This window comes from Mastomys coucha, unplaced genomic scaffold, assembly GCF_008632895.1.
Source record: "Mastomys coucha isolate ucsf_1 unplaced genomic scaffold, UCSF_Mcou_1 pScaffold22, whole genome shotgun sequence".
Lineage (NCBI taxonomy): Eukaryota > Metazoa > Chordata > Mammalia > Rodentia > Muridae > Mastomys > Mastomys coucha.
The window spans coordinates 108271184-108292630 of NW_022196905.1; the positions used below are offsets into that span (position 1 = coordinate 108271184).

The following is a 21447-nucleotide window of genomic DNA, read 5'->3' on the forward strand; positions in this document are numbered from 1 at the left end:
GGCAGCTCAGTAGTCAAGGTACATCTGAGGCCACCTAAAACACACTAGGTCTAAAACATCAGCCATCTCTTCTGGACTGGTGCAGCACCCCTGGGCTCCAAGCACACTTGGGCCGCTTGGGCTGGGCCAGAGTCTCAGGGGGCTGCCGGTGCGCGATCCAGGAGGGTAGAAGCTCGAATCTCGAATCTTCAATGCTGAATGCTCGAATCTCGAATGCTCAATCTCTTGAATCTCGACTGGTGCTGCACCACCACCCCCCAGGCCCAAGTGCTCTGTGCCTGGGGGGGCTGCTAGTCTACCTAAGTTCTAGTTTTAGTCCGAGTGCTAGCGAGTCCGAATGCTGAATGTTGACTGCTTGCTGCTGAATGATCTATGCTGTCTCTTTCTGTAAGCTTTAATGCCCTACCCATAATGCTAGAGGCAATTAGTTAGAATGGTTTAACATTCCAAGCCAGGGTTTAACTAGGACATTGGAACATTGGTGAAGGTCAGAGAGCAATGTCTGAATTTTCTTTTTCTAGCTGTTAAGAAATGATATCTAGGTGGGCCCCTAGCACACAAGTATGAGGACATATCTGGGCTACCTCTGAGTTTGGGGTGCCAGGCGACAATGCGAGGCAGGAGACTGACTTTCCTTGAAGTTTACGCCTCAAATACCGCCGTCATGCAATGTGTGCGTGGTGGGGGGGTTGAAACAGGGTTTCTCTGTGTAGCCTTGACTGTCCTGGAACTCACTCTGTAGACCAGGCTGGCCTTGAACTCAGAAATCTGCCTGCCTCTGCCTCCCAAGTGCTGGGATTAAAGGCATGTGCCACCACCGCCCGGCTTGAACTGGACATCTTGAAGCCTTGAACTATGGTCTTTGGTGGATCTACACATCTTTAATTGCCCCATTTAGACTGCAAAGGCCATAAAAACTAAAAAATTTCTCATAATCCCTCCTGTTCTTAGTCTGTGATAATTTGGTAAATATTTAATCAAAAGGTACAAAGTCAGTAATGTAACATGTCAATGTACAGTGACAATATCAGTGTAATTTGCCTGTGGCTGCATTCACTGATAATATTGTGAGCTGGACTTGTTGGCTCAATTGAGAGGGAGAGGTAAAAGGGTATAAGGACTTAGGCCATGCTTGTGAGTTGGAGGCCAGCCTGGGCTACATAAGGCTGAGTTCCAAAGCAAGCAAAAAAAATTTTTAAATGATTCTATTGTATATAAGTTTAAATTCCACAATTATGCCTTTTTGTTAGGTTGACTTTGTAAGCCTTTGTGATTATGGTTGTTTCGTGTTTAAATGTCTTGTTTTGTCCAACTTTGCTTTTAAATCATTGGAGTTTGGTCAAAATATCTAATTGGCTATTCCCTCCCTTGTAGAATCATTGTCTCTGGTGCCCAGAAGTATAGTGGCAGAGCTATACCTACCCAGTGCCATCTTCTCTTTGTTTAAAATCACTGATTTTAAAGAGAGAAACTGTATTCTAATATCCTCATTGTTCCTTGTATTCATTTATGCTGTAGTTAACATGCTAAGATTTAAAAAAAGTTTATTATAAATACATCTTATAGGCTTGCTAATGTAATGTTTGTTCTAACAGCCATCTTAATTTTTGTGTTCCTATTTTGGTTTCAGTAGACAGGATTTTGGGATGTCCTCAAAGTCACCATATAGGCAAGTGTGATCTTGATCTGATATACTTGCCACAACTCACTGGGATCACAGGCAGGCAAGACATGCAGAGAGATTCTCTTACACTTATCTCCCGCCAATAAAAAAGCTTATGGCCAATGAGCTGAGTCAGAAAATAGGTGGTGGGACATCCAGCAGGAATAGAGAGAATTCTGGGAAATAGGAACACATGAGATTCTCCCCGAAGGTTGAGGAGATGGGATATAAGGTGGCAAGGAGAGGAAACCAGCCACGTCACTGAACCCAGGTTAGAACAAAAGGGATAGTAGAAGAGCGGGTTGGAGAACAAGCCGAAACTTATGTATGGCCTAAGCATTTATTAAGAAATAGTCTCAGAGTGGTAATTGCTGGGAATTAAGTGGTCAGGAGGAAAAACTAGATTTTATAATCACACCCACAGACAGACAAGCTGACTTTATCTGTAGACTACAGCATACTTTGTTTTACAGGAGAGGAAAGAATGTGGACATGGTTTAGGTTTGTAGATTTAAAAGGGGGTTTTGTTCTTATTTAATCATTTATTTTCAAAACTATTGTTTTCTTTTGTGAAATCTGTTCTTTTCCCTAGCTCTTTGAACTCCAGAAGAGTTTAGAATCCTTAGGGGAAGTGATTTTATAAAGCTCTGTCCCATCGATGCTCACACTGAAGGTCCTCTGTTCCTGTAGCTCAGAGCAGACCATTTCCTAAGTCAGGCCTCTTTGTCACCTTACTTTGTTTTCCCAAGCATGGCTGTGCAGTCCTAAGTAAATTACTAAACCCTTCACCTCACTGCTAAGAAGCAATTTTGGTTTGAAGAAATATTTAATGTTGTATTTCCCCTAAGGCCCTAAATAACTCTTGGGATAGGCAAATTTAAATTCCTATGAGAAGAGCTTTTTGTTTTCATTTTTATTTTGCTTTAAAACAGGCTTACTATATAGCTCAACTCAGTGTATAGTTCAGAATGTTCTTGAGCTATAATCTCTATAGACTTTTGCCTCGGTGCCTGTTTCTGTGTGTTTGTTCTTTTAAAAATGTATGTTACTTGCTCAGTGTGCATGTGTGTGGATATGGAAGTCTTTCTTCCACCACGCAGGTCCAGGACATCAAGTTTGGCACAAGTGTCTTTGCCAAACAATAAGCTCTGTTGCCAGTCCCCAAGCCTAGTTTTGAGATCAGCAGGTGTGTGTAAAATTTATTTATTTTAAAAATTATGTGCATATGTATATGGGAGGTTATGGGCACAAGAATGTAGGTGCTCACAGAGGGTCACAAGAGGGCATCAGATTCCCCTGGAGCTATAGACCAGTAGTTGTGACCTGGCTGGTGTGGGTACTGAGAACCACTGTCCTTTGCAAGAACAGTGTGTTCACTTAACCACTGTGAGCTCTCCCCAGTGTTAACAATAGTTTTAAATGTCCCCTTGTCATTTTTAGCTCCTTATGCCTAAGTTCTATGTTGATAGGGTCATTTACTTGCAGCCTTAACACAGTTTTTTACTTTAAATATTCCATTATAATAACTTGTGTGGCTGTTTTCATATGACATCTCAATAGGATTAATTAAACCCATGGCATACAGAACATGGGGTGGGGTGCGGGTTCCTTTTCATTCAGCCATCATCAAATTCTGACATTCCCCTCTCTGCAAACACTCGCTCACAGGTCTCAGCTCCTGGTGCAAAATTAACATTTCTGTGCAGGATTTTAGCTAGACCTAACCCCTAGAGATTTAATTATCTAAGTAGTGTAATGTTTAAGAAGAATATCTCTTCAGAAGTGTCAGGGTGGCTCAACAGGTAAAGGTGTGGACTGCCAAGCCTGAGAACCTGAGTCAGGCCCTGGAACCCACCTGGGAGACAACTCCACAAGCACACCCACATATAAACACAGAAAATAAATAATAATTAAATAATTGTAATTCCAAATAATGAAAATCTTTCTAGGTGATTCCAATAGGCAGCCAAGAATTAAGAACACTGAGCTATGTCCTGCTCTGTCCCAAGACTTTTCTCTTTTAATTACCTCTTCTGATGCCTTAAAATTTCACAGTCAAACCACCACCACCACTAATCCCTCTCAAAAAGCTGGGCAGTGGCAATGGGGTGCATGCCTTTAATCTGAGCACTCAGGAGGCATGGGCAGGTAGGTGTCTATAAGTTAAGTCTCTGTTGTACTGGAGGCACCAAGGACAACAAGGAGCTCATCACTGAAAGCTTTAGAGTTGGAAGCTACACATTACACAGTAATCCCAGGAACCCTCTGTGTTCCATGAGTTACTGTAAAGTGCACAGGCATGTTCCTTGAAGGACAAGGATGGCCGCTGTAGAACATGAAGTTTGGATAGAAACTGAGGTCTAATTCCAGTTCACCAAGCAGCTGAGAAGACAGTCAAGAGCACTGGCTGCTCTTCCAAAATTTGACTCTCAGAATCTGCGTGCATGGCAGCTAAGAGCTGTTTATAAGTCTAGGTCTAGGAAAGGGGGGGTGGAGGGCTGGAGAGATGGCTCAGCAGTTAAGAACACTGACTCTTCCAGAGAGTCAGGTCTAGGAGATCTGGAGCCCTCTTCTGACTTTCTGTGGGCACTGCATGCACACAGACCTGCATTCCGGCAAAACTCCATAAAATAAACGAGTACAATTTAAAAATGCATTTCAGTGCTTAAACCCTCTTGGGTAGAATGAATTCTCTTCTGGCCACGTATTGAGGCATTTCTTTGACCTATTACCTCAGGCTATGAGAACAGCATAAATGACCCCTGACCTCTTAGATCAGCTCATCGTGTAATGTTGAGCTTGTGTAGTAGTCTGTGAAAACGGGGGTGCGTGGCTATGTTGCCTATTATGAAGTGAGGGTTAATGTGTCCTGTTTTCCTCTTCAGGTATCCAGACTATTGATTCCACCCAAGCTCTGTTCCTTCCGATTGGGGCGTCTGTCTCTCTCCTTGTCATGTTCTTCTTCTTTGACTCAGTTCAAGTCGTTTTCACAATATGTACAGCAGGTAATCTAGCTACAAGTGTACTAAAAGGAATCAATGTTTTATTTGTAATTACTGTTCAGAAACTATAATGTATGTGCCATGCCATGCGAGTTGTACCTTCATTATGTGTTACCAGAGTCTTCAAGAAAGCCAGGGATTAGACGACTCAGGATCTCCAGTGGTACCAGATAGTTGTGACTTGTCTTGTTAGTCATAGTGGCTGTTAGCATCCTTTACTAATGCGTCTGCAGATAGAAATATTGACAGCTAAGCCAGGCGTGGTGGCGCAGGCCTCTAATCCCAGCACTTGGGTGGCAGAGGCAGGTGGATTTCTGAGTTTGAGGCCAGCCTGGTCTACAAAGTGAGTCCAGGACAGCCAGGGCTACACAGAGAAACCCTGTCTTGGGGGAAAAAAAAAAAAAAAAGGAAGGAAAGAAGGAAGGAAAGAAGAAATATTGACAGCTAGTCACATAATTAGCTGCCAGCTTTGCAATGTGTTTCCAGACTAGGCAATGATGGGCGTACAGGGAAAACATTATCACAAGCTAGATGACTTTAGGGGTTCGTCCTCTGCATGCTGTGTGTTCCTTCTTCCTGAGTTGTAGGGGGATAAGAACGGCATACCCTGTCCCCATCCACACCACACTGAGTGCTAGGTTTTGTTTTTGTTTTTAATGTAGCTATCTATGCAGTAGTGAAAGACCTCTCCTTCTGGGCACACAGCTCAGTGCCACATACATATATGAGGTCCCTAGGTCCCAGCTTCAGCACAAGCAGACAGATAGGGGAAAGATCTTTTAGGTAACTTTTCTACTTGTTAAGAAAAATACACTAGAAAACCATCTTCCATGAGTTATGCCATTTTTCCTATAATGGGTAAAGAAAAAAATTAATGAAACTTATTTTCTTTTTCTAGTTCTTGCAACAATAGCTTTTGCTTTTCTTCTTCTCCCGATGTGCCAATATTTAACAAGACCCTGCTCACCTCAGAACAAGTGAGTATTCAGGACTTTGCCTCTAGGTTATCAGAGTAATGGGTGTTGGCCGGAGACTGGGGAGTGACATGCATAGCCGCCCTTTGTAAAGCTGGAGATAATGTCTCCTTTTGCACCTTCTTATGGCACAGGAAGTGCAGACATCTTCACAAGTGGGCAGCTCTGTAGAAGTGGGGAGAATAGAACAGTGCTTGGATTCGAGACTCTGTTGGTCTCTCTCTGGTGACCTGCAATGATGCTGCCGCCTTGGCTCAGTGTTCCCCCCAGGAGCCATTGCTCCATGGACACAGATGGTGGCATTGGGCATCACTTGTGGCATCTCTTTTTTCAGAAATTAGTGACAGCCAAGTACATTTTTCTCCATCTTACAAATATTATCTCATCATTGCTAAATGAATGGAATCTGTTCCTTTCTTGATTTTATTTCTCTTTTTTATTTGTTTGGTTTTTGAGACAGGTTTTCTCTGTATATCCCTGGCTGTCCTGGAACTCACTCTGTAGACCAGGCTGGCCTCAAACTCAGAAATCCACCTGCCTCTACCTCCCAAGTGCTGGGATTGATTTTATTTCTCTTAAGAATAAGTTTTGCCTTATATTTAACTCCCAGAGACTGATTCTTTTACGTAATACTTTCAGACAGCCATGTTGATAAACTTAGTATAAAAAAAAAATACAGTCTCAGTGCAATGGTTCAGTGGGTAAAAGTGCTTATCTGTTTAATCCTCATGGCCTGAGCTTGATCCTTGGACTACACAGTAGGACAGACTGACTTGACAATGCTCTCACCTTACCTTGTACCCCCCCCACACACACACAATGATAATAATAAATAAAATGTAAATTTTAAAAATGAACTGCATTAGTGGATTTCTGAGTTCGAGGCCAGCCTGGTTATATAGAGAAACCCTGTCTCAAAAAACAAAACAAGGCAAAACAAAAAAGAACTTCATTACCAAGTGGGAGGTGAAGGATAGTTCCTGAGTATTTCATAGATGACTCCAATAAGGCTTGGATCTTTTAGATTCCCGGGTATTAGGTACTGCCCTGCTCTGATGCAGCCATCGGGAACACTAATCATGGGGTTAATCAGTCACTGAATGCAGTATGCCCCTCAGTCCAGCCGCTGTGTTTTCCAGGATTTCCTTCGGTTGCTGTGGGCGTTTCACTGCTGCTGAGTTGCTGTCGTTCTCCCTGTCTGTCATGCTCGTCCTCATCTGGGTTCTCACTGGCCACTGGCTTCTTATGGATGGTGAGTGATGTCATACATAGGCTGTGACTGAACCTTGCATGGTTTCATAGGTTACAGCCTCAACTGCAGGACCAGTGCAAATGTGTAAATTTCAAAAAACAATTGTGAACAGCAAAAGTTAGTTCAGAATCAAACATACAGTGAAACCACGGCTTTGATGCAGGCTTTGATGCTGTGCACGGGTGTTATAGCATCTTGTGCCTTCACTAAAAGCCTCAGTTCTGAAGATACAACATGCCCTGCATCAAACACCTCTGCTCATACTGATGCATATGTATGCTACAGTTGATTGCACTGTTTGTATTCAATGCCAAGTGTTCTTTCTCAGAGAAACACAATGATATAATAGTAAATGGAGGCTTTTCATATTCTGCTGTCATTTCTCAGCATGTAAATATCGAATTAGCATAGCTTTGGGTTGGGTTGGGTTTGAATATTTGATTTACAATTGCTATTTGAAGCAGGCATAGTGGCACACATATTTGTTTGTTCCAAGACAAAGTTTCTCTGTACAGGTTGGCTTTCCTGGAACCCATTCTGTAGACCAGGCTGGCACACGTTTTTTGTTTTTTTTGGTTTGGTTTTGGTTCTTTTTTTGAGACAGGGTTTCTCTGTGTAGCCTTGGCTGTCCTGGAACTCACTCTGTAGACCAGGCTGGCCTCGAACTCAGAAATCTGCCCCCAAGTGCTGGAATTAAAGGCATGGCACACGCTTTTTAATTCCAGCATTCCAGAGGCAGAAGGACCTCTTTGAGTTTAAAGTCAACTATAAAGCAAATTACAGGTACTTAGTGCTACACAGTGAAACCTTCTCCAAAATAATGATGATGATGATGATGATGATGATGATGATGATGATGATGATGATGATGATGATGATGATGATGATTTTGATGATTTTGATGATTTTTGATGATGATAAAAAGAATTGCCATTTTGAGTTTCTGGCCTAGTTTTTATTGCCTTTTATATGCCTTTAATCCAAGCACTTGGGAGGCAGAGGCAGGCAGATCTCTTGAGTTCAAGGCCAGCCTGGTCCACAAAGTGAGTTTCAGGACAGCCAGGGCTATACAGAGAAACCCTGTCTTGAAAAAATAAAAAAAATTTAAAAAAATTTAAAAAACAAATAATTGAATAAGTTTTAGCTTCGAATTAGGATAGAATTTTTTTTTTTTTAATGGTTAAGGACTGCTTTTTTTTTTCTTTTTTTTTTCTTTCTTTTTTTTTATTTTAATGGTTAAGGATAGGATAGAATTTTAAGTTTCCAAAATAAGCATAGCATACTTCTGGCATTTGATATTATATACATATGCAAAGCACCATTCTTGGCAGTGACAGCTATCATCTCTGCGGAATAGTGAAGGTATTTCCTAGACAGTATCATTCAGCCAAGATTTGTTAGTGTACAAATGTCTAGCATAGTATTAATATGCAGATTTTTTTTGTCTCTAGTAGTTTAAGTTTATAATTTACTATCAGTGAATATTTGCTTCGCATATGAATTCTATATGCCTGTTATCCAGGGCCACATAAAAATTCATTGAGCAGAAGGAAGCTGCCAGTGAAGAAGATGCAAGCCTGCTGTAGACAGTCATCACAGACACGCAGTCCTAGACCATTCCTGCCCTGTTCTCTAAGCTACACCAGTGACAGCATCTCCTGCCCCAGCCCTGCCATGGCCTCTGCCCATGGGCTTTCCTAAGGCAGGCAGCCATAACTGCTGACTACTTCTTCCTTTAAAAGACTCTTCTATAACCAGTTTTACCACTCCTTCATAGTCATTTCCCCCATTTTTGCTTATAAGACAAGTTTTCAGGTAGATACTTCCTTATGTAAGTGGAAATAAATATTACAAATAGGATATATAAAAACAGATACTCTGGGGCTGGAGAGATGGCTCAGTGGTTAAGAGCACTGACTGCTCTTGGCAGAGGACCTGAATTCAGTTCTCGGCACTCCTGTCAGGAGGCTCCCACCCCTTCTGGTTCTGCAGGCATCCTCAGAACCCATGGACCACTTTCACGTATCCAGTGATATCGTTGTGGGGTGCCTCTTCTTTATAGCTGATATTGACATAGAAAGAAACATCGAACCCTTTGAAATAGTCTAGAGCATTCTGAAGTACGTGTGTTATTTAACTGTTTCTGTGTCCTTAAATTGTCTTTTTAGACAACTGAGATAAACGTGCTAGGTCTACTCCTTGGTATAGGTGTGGCGTCACTCTGATCCACCTAGGCAGGTGCTCTTTCAGGCTGTGTCACAGCATACATGATTTTCTAAAGATGAATTTCCAGGCATGACATCCTCCCAGTAAAGGTTTTCTATATTTACTGTGTGTGTTCCAAACAGGGATTCTCTGTGTGAAGCCCTGGCTGTCCTGGAACTTGCTCTGTAGACCAGGCTGGCCTCTACAGTTCATAGAGATGTGCCTGCCTTTGCCTCCTGAGCACTGGAATTAAAGGTGTACACCATCACCACTTGGCTAATTATATTTTATATCTATAATTATTTCCCCTTCCAGAGTGAATACCAACACAATTCACTGAATATGGTAAGGTAGTGAGATGGCTCAAGGGGTAAAGAAGATTAACCCAAGTTCAGTCCTGGTAACCACACTATCCAAAGAGAGCTGACTCCCACAAGTTGTCTTTTGACCTACACATGTGCCCTAAGAAATAAATGTAATAAAAGAATTGTAAAACCACTATACATGCTTAAAATCCTGAAACATCACACACACTTAAAACTCTGCACAGTTAAAATGAAAGAATGTATATCCTAGGACTGGAGAGATGGCTCAGCGGTTTAGAGCACTGGCTGTTCTTCCAGAGTTCCTGAGTTCAATTCCCAGCAATACATAGTGGCTCACAACCATCTGTAATGGGATCGGCTGCCCTCTTCTGGTATGTCTGAAGAGAGCAATGGTGTACTCATATATATAAATAAATAAATCTTTTTTTTAAAAATGTATATCCTGATGTCATGTAATTAGAAAATATATAATTTTTCTGACTTTAGCTCAGGCTGACCTTCAACTGCCTTACCCAGCTTTGCCCTTGTGGGTACTGAGAAAACAAGCCTATACATACCATCACTCCAGGGAGTGTATTTCCTATAGAGTTTTTTTTTTTAAAGATTTATTTATGTATGTATATTAGCACACTATTGCTGTCTTCAGACACACCAGAAGAGGGCATCAGATCTCATTACGGATGGTTGTGAGCCACCATGTATGTAGTTGCTGGGCTTTGAAGTCAGGATCTTCAGAAGAGCAGTCAGTGCTCTTAACCACTGAGCCATCTCTCCAGTCCCACATTGTAGGTTTTTTTTGTTTTTTTTTTTTTAAGATTTATTATTATATATAAGTACATTGTAGCTGTGTTCAGATGCACCAGACCAGAAGAGGGCATCAGATTTCATTATAGGTGGTTGCTGGGATTTGAACTCAGGACCTTCGGAAGAGCAGTAAGTGCTCTTACCTGCTGAGCCATCTCACCAGCCCCACATAATTTAACCTGTTATAATCCGGAACTACACTAAGAAGACTGTAGGAAAACAGTCTTTGTTTATGTAATTTCACCACTGTTTTGTGTGAGCAGAAAATTTCATATGCTGGAGTCCTCAGTACACAGTTGCCTGAGTTTTGGGCAGGTTCATTGGTATTGTCACGTGCAGTGGTGGTATGTTGTGACTGACTGTATGAGCACATGTGTCATATCAAGGCTTCCGATGGGATGGTGGTATACAGGTGATCACTGTTGGGAGCACCTCCCACTTGTCACAGTTGGTTCTTTAAATTAAATTTCGATGGGGCTGGAGAGATGGTGGTTAAGAGCACTGACTGCTCTTCCAAAGGTCCTCAGTTCAAATCCCAGCAACCACATGGTGGCTCACAACCATCCGTAATGAGATCTGGTGCCCTCTTCTGGACTGTCTAAAACACCAAGTGTAGTCATATATATATTTTGTGTGTGTGTGTGTGTGTGTGTGTGTGTGTGTGTGTGTGTATTCATACATATATATATATATATAAAATCTTTTTTAAAAAAATTTTTTTTCACAGTTATGTGTTTAGAAACCCTTACTAGTTGACTTTGTTGTTGTTGATATTATTGTTAAACGCAGTTTAAGAAATTGGCCTTAGAGGAACTGTGTATAATTTAGGTCAGAGAACTGGGAGGAAGACCAAAGGGAGGGTATTGGCAAATATGTCAAGATTAAAATGATGTAGCTATTCCATCGACGGACTGGTAGGGAAAATATAATAGAGAAAACAGTGAATTAATAGAATGGGAGCTGAGTGAAAGAAGAGGATTCAGGAATAAGTTGGCCTTTTTTTTTTTTTTTTTTTTTTAAAAAGATAAGGCCTCACCATGTAGACCAAGCTGGCCTTAAACTCAGAGATCTGCCTGCCTCTGCCCTCCTGAGTGCTAGGCTTAAGATGTGCACCACTGTGGCCAGCTAAATTGGCTACTTAATAGGATAATATACTCTGCCCTGAGGAGCAGAGTGTCTAGACAGGAGTGAGAAGGTCTCAGGTAGCTCAGGATGATACAGACCCTGGATGCCTTCAGGCAGCCCAGCCTTGTGCAGTAGAGCGCCGTGACCTACCTCACACCCTAGCAGGTCCAGATGGGCTGTTGCAGTACAGGTAATTGTCTGAAATGAGAGCTCAGAGCACCTAGAGTTGGCTAGTCAAGAGCTTATGGAAAGAGACCTCCCATCCACACACTGATCCCCATTCTTCCTCTACACTCTAGCTCTGGCCATGGGTCTCTGTGTTGCCATGATCGCCTTCGTCCGCCTGCCAAGCCTCAAGGTTTCCTGCCTGCTTCTCTCAGGGCTTCTCATCTACGATGTCTTCTGGGTGAGTGTGTACTTCCCTAGATGTCCTGTTCTCTTGTGAATTTAGTTGAAGTGGTTGCTGCTCAAAGCTGTCTAAATACCCAAAGCCTAGCACACTGAAGTTCTGAGGTGATTGATTCCCTCCACTGGGGAGCACAGGTTGGTGGCCGCTTGATACAGCAGGCAGTTTGCTGGCAAGGGTGTTTGCATAGGAGTGAGCTCTCCTGGATTCCACTGGTTTGGGAGTGTCTATGGCTGTGGAAAGACTGCCACCTGCAGGCTCCTCAGACATGCAGTCAGAGCCTGATGCTTTAGCATCAAGCCATTGGGGCAGAGATGCTACTGGCTAATGTGGTTGGCTGGCAGCTCTTGATGCAGCATCTCTTCATCTCGGCAGGTGTTTTTCTCAGCCTACATCTTCAACAGCAATGTCATGGTGAAAGTGGCCACACAGCCAGCTGACAATCCCCTTGACGTTCTGTCCCGGAAGCTCCACCTGGGACCCAATGTGGGGCGTGATGTTCCTCGCCTGTCTTTGCCTGGAAAATTGGTCTTCCCAAGGTAGGACTGGCCTGGGATCCCCTCTTCCCACATCATGGAACACTGCCTTCTTGCATGAATCATCTTTCACCACCATTCCGGTCCTAGACTGGGAAGCACCGGTCTTCTGCAGACATGTGTAGGTGGAGAATTTAATAACGGTATAGTATTATGAGTTCGTCGTGTGTACTTGCCCTGGCATTTTTGGTTTTTGTGTTTTGCTTTTCTTTCCTTTTTTTTTTTTTTTTTTTTTTTTTTTTTTTTTTTTTTTTGTTTGTATCTTTTCCTTTTTACTTCTTTTCCTTTTTAAGAGTCTCAGGTCTCAAGGTATTAACTCTGGTGAGCCAAGAACACAAGGAGTGCCCAGAGTTAAGCTGTGGTGCACACACCTGGCCTCTGTGTCTCTACAGTGACTCTTCTGACTGTGTGGGATAGAATCACACTGTGCTTTTGATTACATTTCCTAAAGATGGTGACTTTCTTCAGGTATTATTAGTCATTTATAACTCTGAGAACTCTGTTCAATTCAAAGTAACCCTGTTGGTTACTTTGTTTCAAGTTTTGAGTTCTTTATATATTGTAGTTACTACTCCCTGGCAACATAATAAATACCAGCTGTCTTTCTTCACTTTTGTTTGCTGCATTTTGTTGGAGCCCTAATGCAGTTCTGTTTGTCAGTTCTTGGTATTACCTGGGCTGTTGAAGCCATTGTGGAAAATCTTGCCTGTCTATCACTGGAAATGTATTCCCCTTACCAGTTTCAAAGTTTCTAGTCTCAGGATTTTGTTTTGTTTTGCTTTTTTAAATACATTTAAATTTGTGTGAGTGTTTTTCTGCATGCATCTCCATGTACCACATGTTTGCCTAGTGCCCTTGGAGCCAGAAGAGGACAGCAGATCCCTTGGAACTGGACAGATGATTGTGAGCTGGTATGTGGTTGCTGGAACTGTACCCCAGTCCTGCAGAAGAGCAGCCAGTGCTCTTAACCACTGAACCATCTGGCCCTTTAATTCATTTTGAGCTGGTTTTATGACAGATAAGAGATTGGATTGTCTTAGTTATTGGTAGGGTTTTTATTGCTGTGAAGAGATACCATGACCATGCGGCTCATAAGCGAAAGCATTTCACTGGGGTTGGCTTATAGGTTCAGAGGTTCAGTCTGTTGTCATCTTGGCAGGAAGCTTGGTGGCACATAGGTAGAATTGATGCTGAAGAGGTAATTGAGAGTTCTACATTGGATCAGCAGGCAGCAAGAAGAGACAGTCAGACTACGCCTGGCTTGAGCATTTAAGATCTCAGAGCCTGCCCCCAGTGACAACTTCTCCACCAAGGCTACATTATCTATGAGCAAGCATTTAAATACACGAGTCTGTGGAAGCCATTCCTATTCACACCTCTATGGGGATCTACTTTCATTATAGTATACACGAACATCCAGCTTTCCCAGATACTTTGTAGAAAAAGCTGCCTTCAATGTATATGTTGGTATCTTTGTCAAAAATCGGGTATGTATTAGGATTTGGGGATATAACAGTAGAGCTCTTCATAGCCTGATTCCATCTCCAGCTCCATAGAAAGAAAAGAATCAGGTATGAGAGAGTTCATTCTGCAGTCTATTCCATTGGTTTGTGTACTGTGACTCTAACCCGGTTTGAAATTAGGCAGTGCCTGTCCTTACTGGTGGTAACTTGTTTTGGCTGTTCAAGACCTTTGTGCTTCCATGTGTATTTTAGTTATTACTGTCTTTTCTGTTTCTGCTAAGAATGTTACTAAAATTCTGATGGTGATCATTAAATCTGTGGGTCAGTTTTAGCAGTTCAACCATTTTCCCAGTGCTAACCCGTGAATAGGTCTTTGCGTTTCCTAGTGACTTCATCATAGAAGTCTCCTCACCTCCCTGCTTGATTGAGTTCCCTGGGCTCCACTAGACGGCACTTTTGGGGGGTGGGAGAAGAGTATCATGACCAGGATATTTTTCTCAATGGAATCATTGTTGGTCCATAGAAAAACTATTACTGGCCAGACCAGCCATATACATGGTGAGATGGGAGGTTTTTGTTTTTTGTTTTGTTTTGTTTTGTTTTTCCCTTGCCTTACGGCTTTAAGAATTTAAGCACCATATCAAAAAAAAAAAAAAAGTAAGGAGTACATAACTTGAGTTGAGCCATTCTCAGATCCTTGGGATGAACCTGGCTGTACAGCCTGGTCTTTAATGTGCTGCTGAGTTCAGTTGCAAGAATTTTTATTGACAAGTCTTCTGCCTTCCAGGTCTGCAGTTTTGTTGTTAGGAGTCCTTACCTGGACTTTGGCTGGTAGGAAAGTTAATTCTGGCTTAGTGTGGTGAGTTTGGCAGTGTCCTTTCTTGTCTGTGTGGAGTAGTTTGACTGTGTAGATGGTCTCAGAAGTCTGCAGCATGCGTGTGGCTGTGCAGTCCTGGGTTTTCCCTTAGTGCAAACTTTAACTTTGTTGCTCACTCTAGATCTGTTGGAGTTACTACAGCCTTGATTTAATTTTGGCTGGTCATATATACCTAGGGATTTATCCATTTTCACCTTGATCTTCCAATTTGGGGAACATAAAATTTCAAAGGATCCATTGATTGTAAGACCCCTGCTGCTTCAGTCTGACTCACCCCCACCCTGTCTGCTGATTTACTTTACTTGTACTGAGGCTTTGATGTCGTCAAAGTTCAGTGATGGTTTTAAATGGAAATACTAACAGCTGTAAAGGTAACATTAGAGCTGTGTCTGTTGTGTCCAGAGAGCTCTGAAATGTTGTATTTTTATCTCTTAATTGACCGCTGATATTCAAGGCTGTATCATTCGGTCTTTGTGTGTTTGTATAGCACATTAGTTACCTTCTTGTCCAAGTAACAAAATCCCACAGGAGTACCTATAAGAGGATGGGCTTATCCTGCTCATGATTTAAGGGGATACTGTCCATCCCGGCAAGGAGGGAGGTGTATGTGATGGATTGCTCTGAGAATCAGAAAACAGAGTTCCTTGGTACACCACCACCATTGCCCCAGAGGGACCTCTTCCTCCCTGTAGGCTTTACCTTCTAATGACTTCGAAATTTTGAAAAACAGAGCCACCGGCTGGGGGCCAAATGTCAAACACAAGCCTCTGAGGCATTTCTTTTGTTGCTTTTGTTTTGTTTTGTTTTGTTTTGTTTTTCGAGACAGAGTTTCTCTATATAACCCTGGCTGTCCTAGACTCTGTAGACCAAGCTAGCCTCTAACTCAGAAATTCGCCTACCACTGCCCAGCTATATGGGGCATTTCTTACTCAAACCAGGACACGGGTTCTGTAGTCTTTTTACTTATTCATCTCTGGTTCTATTCTCATATAACCTGATACAATGCATGAAATTATTTCAGGGATCTTTAAGACTTGCTTTTGCTTTATCACCTGAAATATGATGTGATTGTCTTTTTCTTAAAATTTCACAGGCTGCTAAGATGAATGTGGTATTCTACAGCTATTGGAATATTCTGTAGACATGTACTTTTTTAGTCTAAATCACCTAAGTTTAGCCAGGTTGTGCACACCTTTAATCCCAGTACTGGGAGGCAGAGACAGGGCAGATCTCTTGAGTTTGAGTACAACCAGGGCTACAGAGAAATTCTGTCTTAAAAAATGTTATCTACATTTAGATCTGTGGTTCTCAACCCCTTGTGGGCATTGAATGACCCTTTCACAGGGTCATTTCACAGGGTCATAAGACCATCAGAAAATACCAATAATTACATTATGATTTAGAACAGTAGCAAAATTACTATTATGGCCGGGCAGTGATGGCGCACACCTTTAATCCCAGCACTCGGGAGGCAGAGGCAGGCGGATTTCTGAGTTTGAGGCCAGCCTGGTTTACAGAGTGAGTCCAGGACAGCCTGGGCTACACAGAAAAACCCTGTCTTGAAAAACCAAAAAAAAAAAAAAATTTACTATTATGAAGTAGCAATGAGAATAATCTTATGGATGAGTGTCACCAAAACATGAACTATATTAAGATATTACAGTATTAGGAAGGTTGAGAACCCTTGCTTTAGAGTCTCCCAGTTTGTTCCAGTAGAGAGAAGCCTCTAGTGTTCTGGAAAAATGAGGAAACAAAGAGAGTCCTGGGCTGTTTGGTGAAGACCAAGCTCAACACTTTCATGTCCCACTAGCACTGGGAAGTGGGGCTGCAGAAATCCAGTGCTCTCTACTGGAACATGGGTTATCCTCACCAGAGCGGCAGGACTGTGAGCCGCCTAAACTCAGCATATCTAACTAGTCCCCAGACTGGGATATGTGATTGTTTCTAGTCAAGCCTTCAGAGTAGCTACTTCTAACCTAAAACCACCTCTAGTTCTGAGCCCTCAGAAATAGAAGTGGCAGAGATGTCTGTCCTGCTGCTGCCCTGTCATTCGTGAGCAGCACTGGGATGCCAGGCCCAGCACTTAAGGCTTGAGAGCACCTGGTTTTCACCAGACCATTTGGCTACCTGAGAGGTTGGACAAGGCTCCCGCTGTCACTGTTTGTAGGCTGTGTTGCTCTGTGCCTTCCAGCTGTTCTGGCATCTATCTCATGTGAGTTATGATGCTGCTCCTTATCACCCTGACTCTTCCCAGTGAGCATCAGAGAGACATTGTATAAGCTGCTAGCCTCACTGTCTACCTCAGCTTTTTACAGTTGGCTGAAATGAACAGAATCTGGTTTTTTTTCTCCTGAGACATTTGTAAAAATATTTTCATGGTAACAATCTCAGTGAAGTAATCTTGGCAAAGCCAGTGTGTGCTCTTCAGAAGTCTGATGTAGAAGAAACACAGCGCAACAGATTTGACACTGTAAACGATTTCTTAGAAGAGTTGCTTAGGAGACATTAAGTCATGAGGGGTTTACCCAAATACAAGAAGGTAAGTAGTGTGAACGAAGCCTGCTAGAGAGAATTTAGGATGCTGGGGTGTAAATGTCTGTTCAGGATTTATCAGCTATTAGACTCCACTCCTATAACCAAGGAGACATCCTGACTTAGAACCAGCAGTTAGAGCTGGGCGGTGGTGGCTCACGCCTTTAATCCCAGCACTTGGGAGGCAGAGGCAGGTGGATTTCTGAGTTTGAGGCTAGCCTGGTCTACAGAGTGAATTCCAGGACAGCCAGGGCTACACAGAGAAAACCTGTCTTGGGGGAAAAAAAAAAAAGAACCAGCAGTTAGGGCCAGTCCTAGAACATAAAAGAAGCAACATCACGTGGGTGCAGGATCACAGCCGTGAAGTCCCCATGAGCAGGATGACTCTGGGTGACAACTGTTGTGAAAACACCTGTGTACTTAAAATGACAGTATGTGATATCTCTGCTGTGCGATCCCCTATTTGCCTGTATAAATTTTTCAAAGAGTACCTTAGGCCCAGGCGCCAAGATAGACTGAAGGGTGACAGCGTATGTGGACTGAACAAGCCTTCCGTGTATATGGTTAGTGATGTCCTCTCATCCTGACCAGAGCTTTGGACAGTAACCACAGTCTGCCTCATGCTGTTTTATTCTTTTAGTAAAGAACTTTCTCCTTATCTTTCCCACGTGTGGGGAGTGATTTCACATTGGGGAAGTATATTTCCTCAGCAAGGTGATAGGTCTTATTTGCACTTTCAGGGGTGAAAGTGTCAGAGATGGTGACACTCCCATCAGGTGGCTATGTGTGGACTACCCAGCCAACATTTGAGTGTTCCCCAGAAGCAGCAGCCACCTTTCAAAAGCTATTGTTGAGCCTGCCGAAGTGGCTTATGCCAATAATCCCAGAATTCAGGAGGCTAAGGAAGAATCTAACTTTGAGACCAGCCTTGGCCCCATAGCAAGATCCTCTCTCAAAACAACAAACAAAAAGCAAACAGGTGGGGGTGGGGGGTGGACATCATGGTGGCACATGCCTTCAGTCCTGGAATTTAGGAGACAGAAGCAAGTAGCTTTTTATAAGTTCAAGTGGCCTGGTCTGTATAGTTAGTTCCAGGCCAGCCAGGGCTATAGTGAGACCCTGTCTCAAACCAAAAGAAATAAACAAGTCCTTTTATTATAAAATGAATTATTTTTATATACGTGGAATCAGTGAATTAACCTGGCAGCTATATTTCTTTACCTTTGCTAGTCCCTAATAACCAACCACACAGAGAAACCAAGATTTATTTTAAGCTGCACATCAAAATGGGGCAGATAAATTACTTACAGTAACCCCTGTGATAATCTGGCCATCTCCCAGCCCCATCCCATGATACTTGCATATTACTCTTGATCTGGCTCTTTGAGCTTCAGATGTTTTTTCTCTCAGTGTCTTCTCAGATGCTCTCCTCCTCCCCCTAGCTGGCGGAAGGTACCACCCTATTCTCTCTTCTGCCCAGCCATTGGTTCATCGGCATTTATTGACAAGCAGCCAGTAAATGGTCTTAAAAGCCTTCAAACAGAGACTGTAGACTGCAGTGTCCTTGACATGTGCTCTTGTGTTTCAGCTCCACTGGCAGTCACTTCTCTATGTTGGGCATTGGGGACATTGTGATGCCCGGCCTCCTGTTATGCTTTGTTCTTCGCTATGACAACTACAAGAAACAAGCCAGTGGTGACTCCTGTGGGGCCCCTGGCCCAGCTAATATCTCTGGGCGCATGCAGAAGGTCTCCTACTTCCACTGCACCCTCATCGGGTACTTTGTAGGTAAGAAAAACCATCGATAAAGTAGCTCAGCCCTCGCGTTTGCCATCAGTCTGTGTCTTCCAGCTGCTGACCAGAAAAGCAATATCTGCCTGCTGATTAGATAGCCAAAAGGAGTCCTTGAGGGGCTGTGTGCTTCATATGTTGAGTGCCCGTATCTGAGAAATATGTAGAAGAACATGGCCAACACACATGGGCTAAGGTCTAGCCACTGGATAAACTATCCTTTATGTTTTGCCTCCGTTGGCTCCGATGCATACATCACCTGTTACCTCAGACTTTTCCATACTAATGTTTCTCCAGCCAACTCACTAACCACAAACAGGAAGTCACAGTTGGACTAGGGCAGAAATACACTGCACCCACACACCACACACGCATAAGTATGAGAGTAGCTTGCCTTCACTAACTAACCTGCATTCATGTGAGTTCCTGCCAATCTGTAACCCTGCAAGGGGTCAGCAGATGCTGTCACCCCAACATGCAGGTACAGAGGCTAAGAGGCAAGATGCTCAAGCAAGCCCAGGGCTTTTGCAAGAGTGGGCTCTGACCCAGTCCTGGGGTTTCAGAGTCACCTCACTGGTGTCTTGTTTCCTTGACAGTTCTACCTGTTATCTGTGTCAGAGCCACTCACGGATGCCTCTCTCCTAGGTCTGCTCACTGCGACTGTGGCGTCTCGCATCCACCGAGCTGCCCAGCCAGCTCTCCTCTACTTGGTGCCATTTACCTTATTGCCACTCCTCACTATGGCCTACTTAAAGGTGAGAGTGCAGCTGCACTCGGGGAAGCGCTGACCTGCGCTTTGAGTAGAGCTGTTGACAGGAAGGGCTCATAGTTGTGCTGTTTTGTTGTCCTCACAGACCACTGAGGAATTAGGTGAAGCCGAGAGGGTTGTGTGTTATCAGACTTCTTGCTTTGATCACAGCTGTACCCTAGGGCCAAGCCCACTCAGGGCTGAAGCAGGAGAATTTTGAGTTCAAGGCCAGTGTGGGCAACTTAGGAAGCTCCTATAGAGAAGCAAAAACCTAAAGGGTTGAAGCTGAAGCTGTGAGGCCCTGGATTCAGTCTCCATCTCCCAAATGCCAAACAAAAGACAGCCCGGCCCTGTTGCTGCCTGGTGGCTTTTTAATAGCATTTGCTTGGAATGAATTAAAAAGTGCTTAATATCGGGGCTGGAAATATAGCTCAGTGGTTCAAGCCCTTGCTGTTCTTGGTTCATAGTACCATGTCATATATAACTCCAGTTCCTGGGGATCCAACACTGCCTTTAGAACTCCATGGGCACCAGGCACACACATCCTATACACACATGCACGCAGGCAAAATACTCATACACTTAAAAATAACTCTAAATAAAAATATACTGTTGAGGCAATATATGACTACTTGATTTTTTTCTTATTAAAATTTTTGTTCTTTTTGAAACAGGGTTTAACAGTGTAATAGCCTGGTTTAACAGTGTAGTAGCCCTGGTTACACTGGAAGTGGCTAGCTATATAGACCAGATTGGTGTGTACTCAGAGAGATCCACTGCCTCTGCCTCTCAAGTGTTTGTACCCCTATACACATCCCTACAGGTTTGTGTGTACCTGTGTCAGCCCAAAGAGTGACTTCTTATTTGCCAGGTTTTTAGCCTCTTGTTTCACAAGCAGAGAAGGCCAGAGAGACAGAACTTCCCTCAGGATTCAGGGCAGGTGTAGAGAGGCCCCCATAGTCAGGCTTCTCCATATTCGAGAGGCTTGGTCAGTTGCAGTGAATAAAGTTGATGCTCTGGCATCCTGATGGGAGGAAGGACTGCTGCCTTTTGTTTGACCCTGGACCTCAACTATGTCCTTCCTATCCCAGGGTGACTTACGGAGGATGTGGTCTGAGCCCTTCCACTCCAAGTCCAGCAGCTCCCGGTTCCTGGAAGTATGATGACCGCGGGAGAGGTGACCAGAGCGCTATGCTTGCCCTTTTCTCTCATCGCGTGGTTTTGTTCCCTCTACAAGCTGGCCTGACTCAGAGGCATGCCTGCTCACGGAACTACAGTGTGACTGGAGTTGGTGTCCGAGGCCAGCGTTCGCAGAGGGAACTGGAGCCATGCGCAGCCCTTCTCTTCTGTGCTCTGGGAGAGTGGACCCTTCCAGAAGGGGCAGGCCGGCCCTCCCGGTGCTCCTTCCTCTTGTTTTACAAGCACCAGATCTTGGTGTTTCTATGGCTCTGCACCAGACTGTTAACTTGTGGGAAGATGGAGAAGCTGACTTATTTAAAAACTACAAACAGCAAGGAGTTGTTCTAGAACTTTGAACACTAAACGGACGAAAATCAGTTAGCAAACCGAAGTCTCTTCAATGAACCCTCCAAAACTTTGGGACCAGTTTCCTCTGGGGGACTCCATTTCTGAGACCTAGGGCAGAACTTCTGTCCTCCTATTTTTTTCTTTTTTCTTTTGGATTTATTAAATATTTTCTGTGCTGTGAAGTGACTTATTAAATCCACAGACATTGAATGACTT

The 21447-nt window shown here is 43.3% G+C and overlaps 1 protein-coding gene across 1 annotated transcript in view; it reads left to right on the plus strand.

Moving 5' to 3' along the window:
• Sppl3 (signal peptide peptidase like 3) overlaps window positions 1-21447 on the plus strand; it is a 93342-nt gene extending 71895 nt beyond the window's left edge. Inside the window, exons 4-11 of the mRNA XM_031337540.1 lie at window positions 4549-4668; window positions 5564-5642; window positions 6779-6891; window positions 11651-11757; window positions 12133-12296; window positions 18754-18953; window positions 19602-19711; window positions 20796-21447. Of these exons, the coding sequence (XP_031193400.1) occupies window positions 4549-4668; window positions 5564-5642; window positions 6779-6891; window positions 11651-11757; window positions 12133-12296; window positions 18754-18953; window positions 19602-19711; window positions 20796-20867 (965 nt within the window). The 3' untranslated portion in view covers window positions 20868-21447. The remainder of the gene's footprint in view (window positions 1-4548; window positions 4669-5563; window positions 5643-6778; window positions 6892-11650; window positions 11758-12132; window positions 12297-18753; window positions 18954-19601; window positions 19712-20795) is intronic.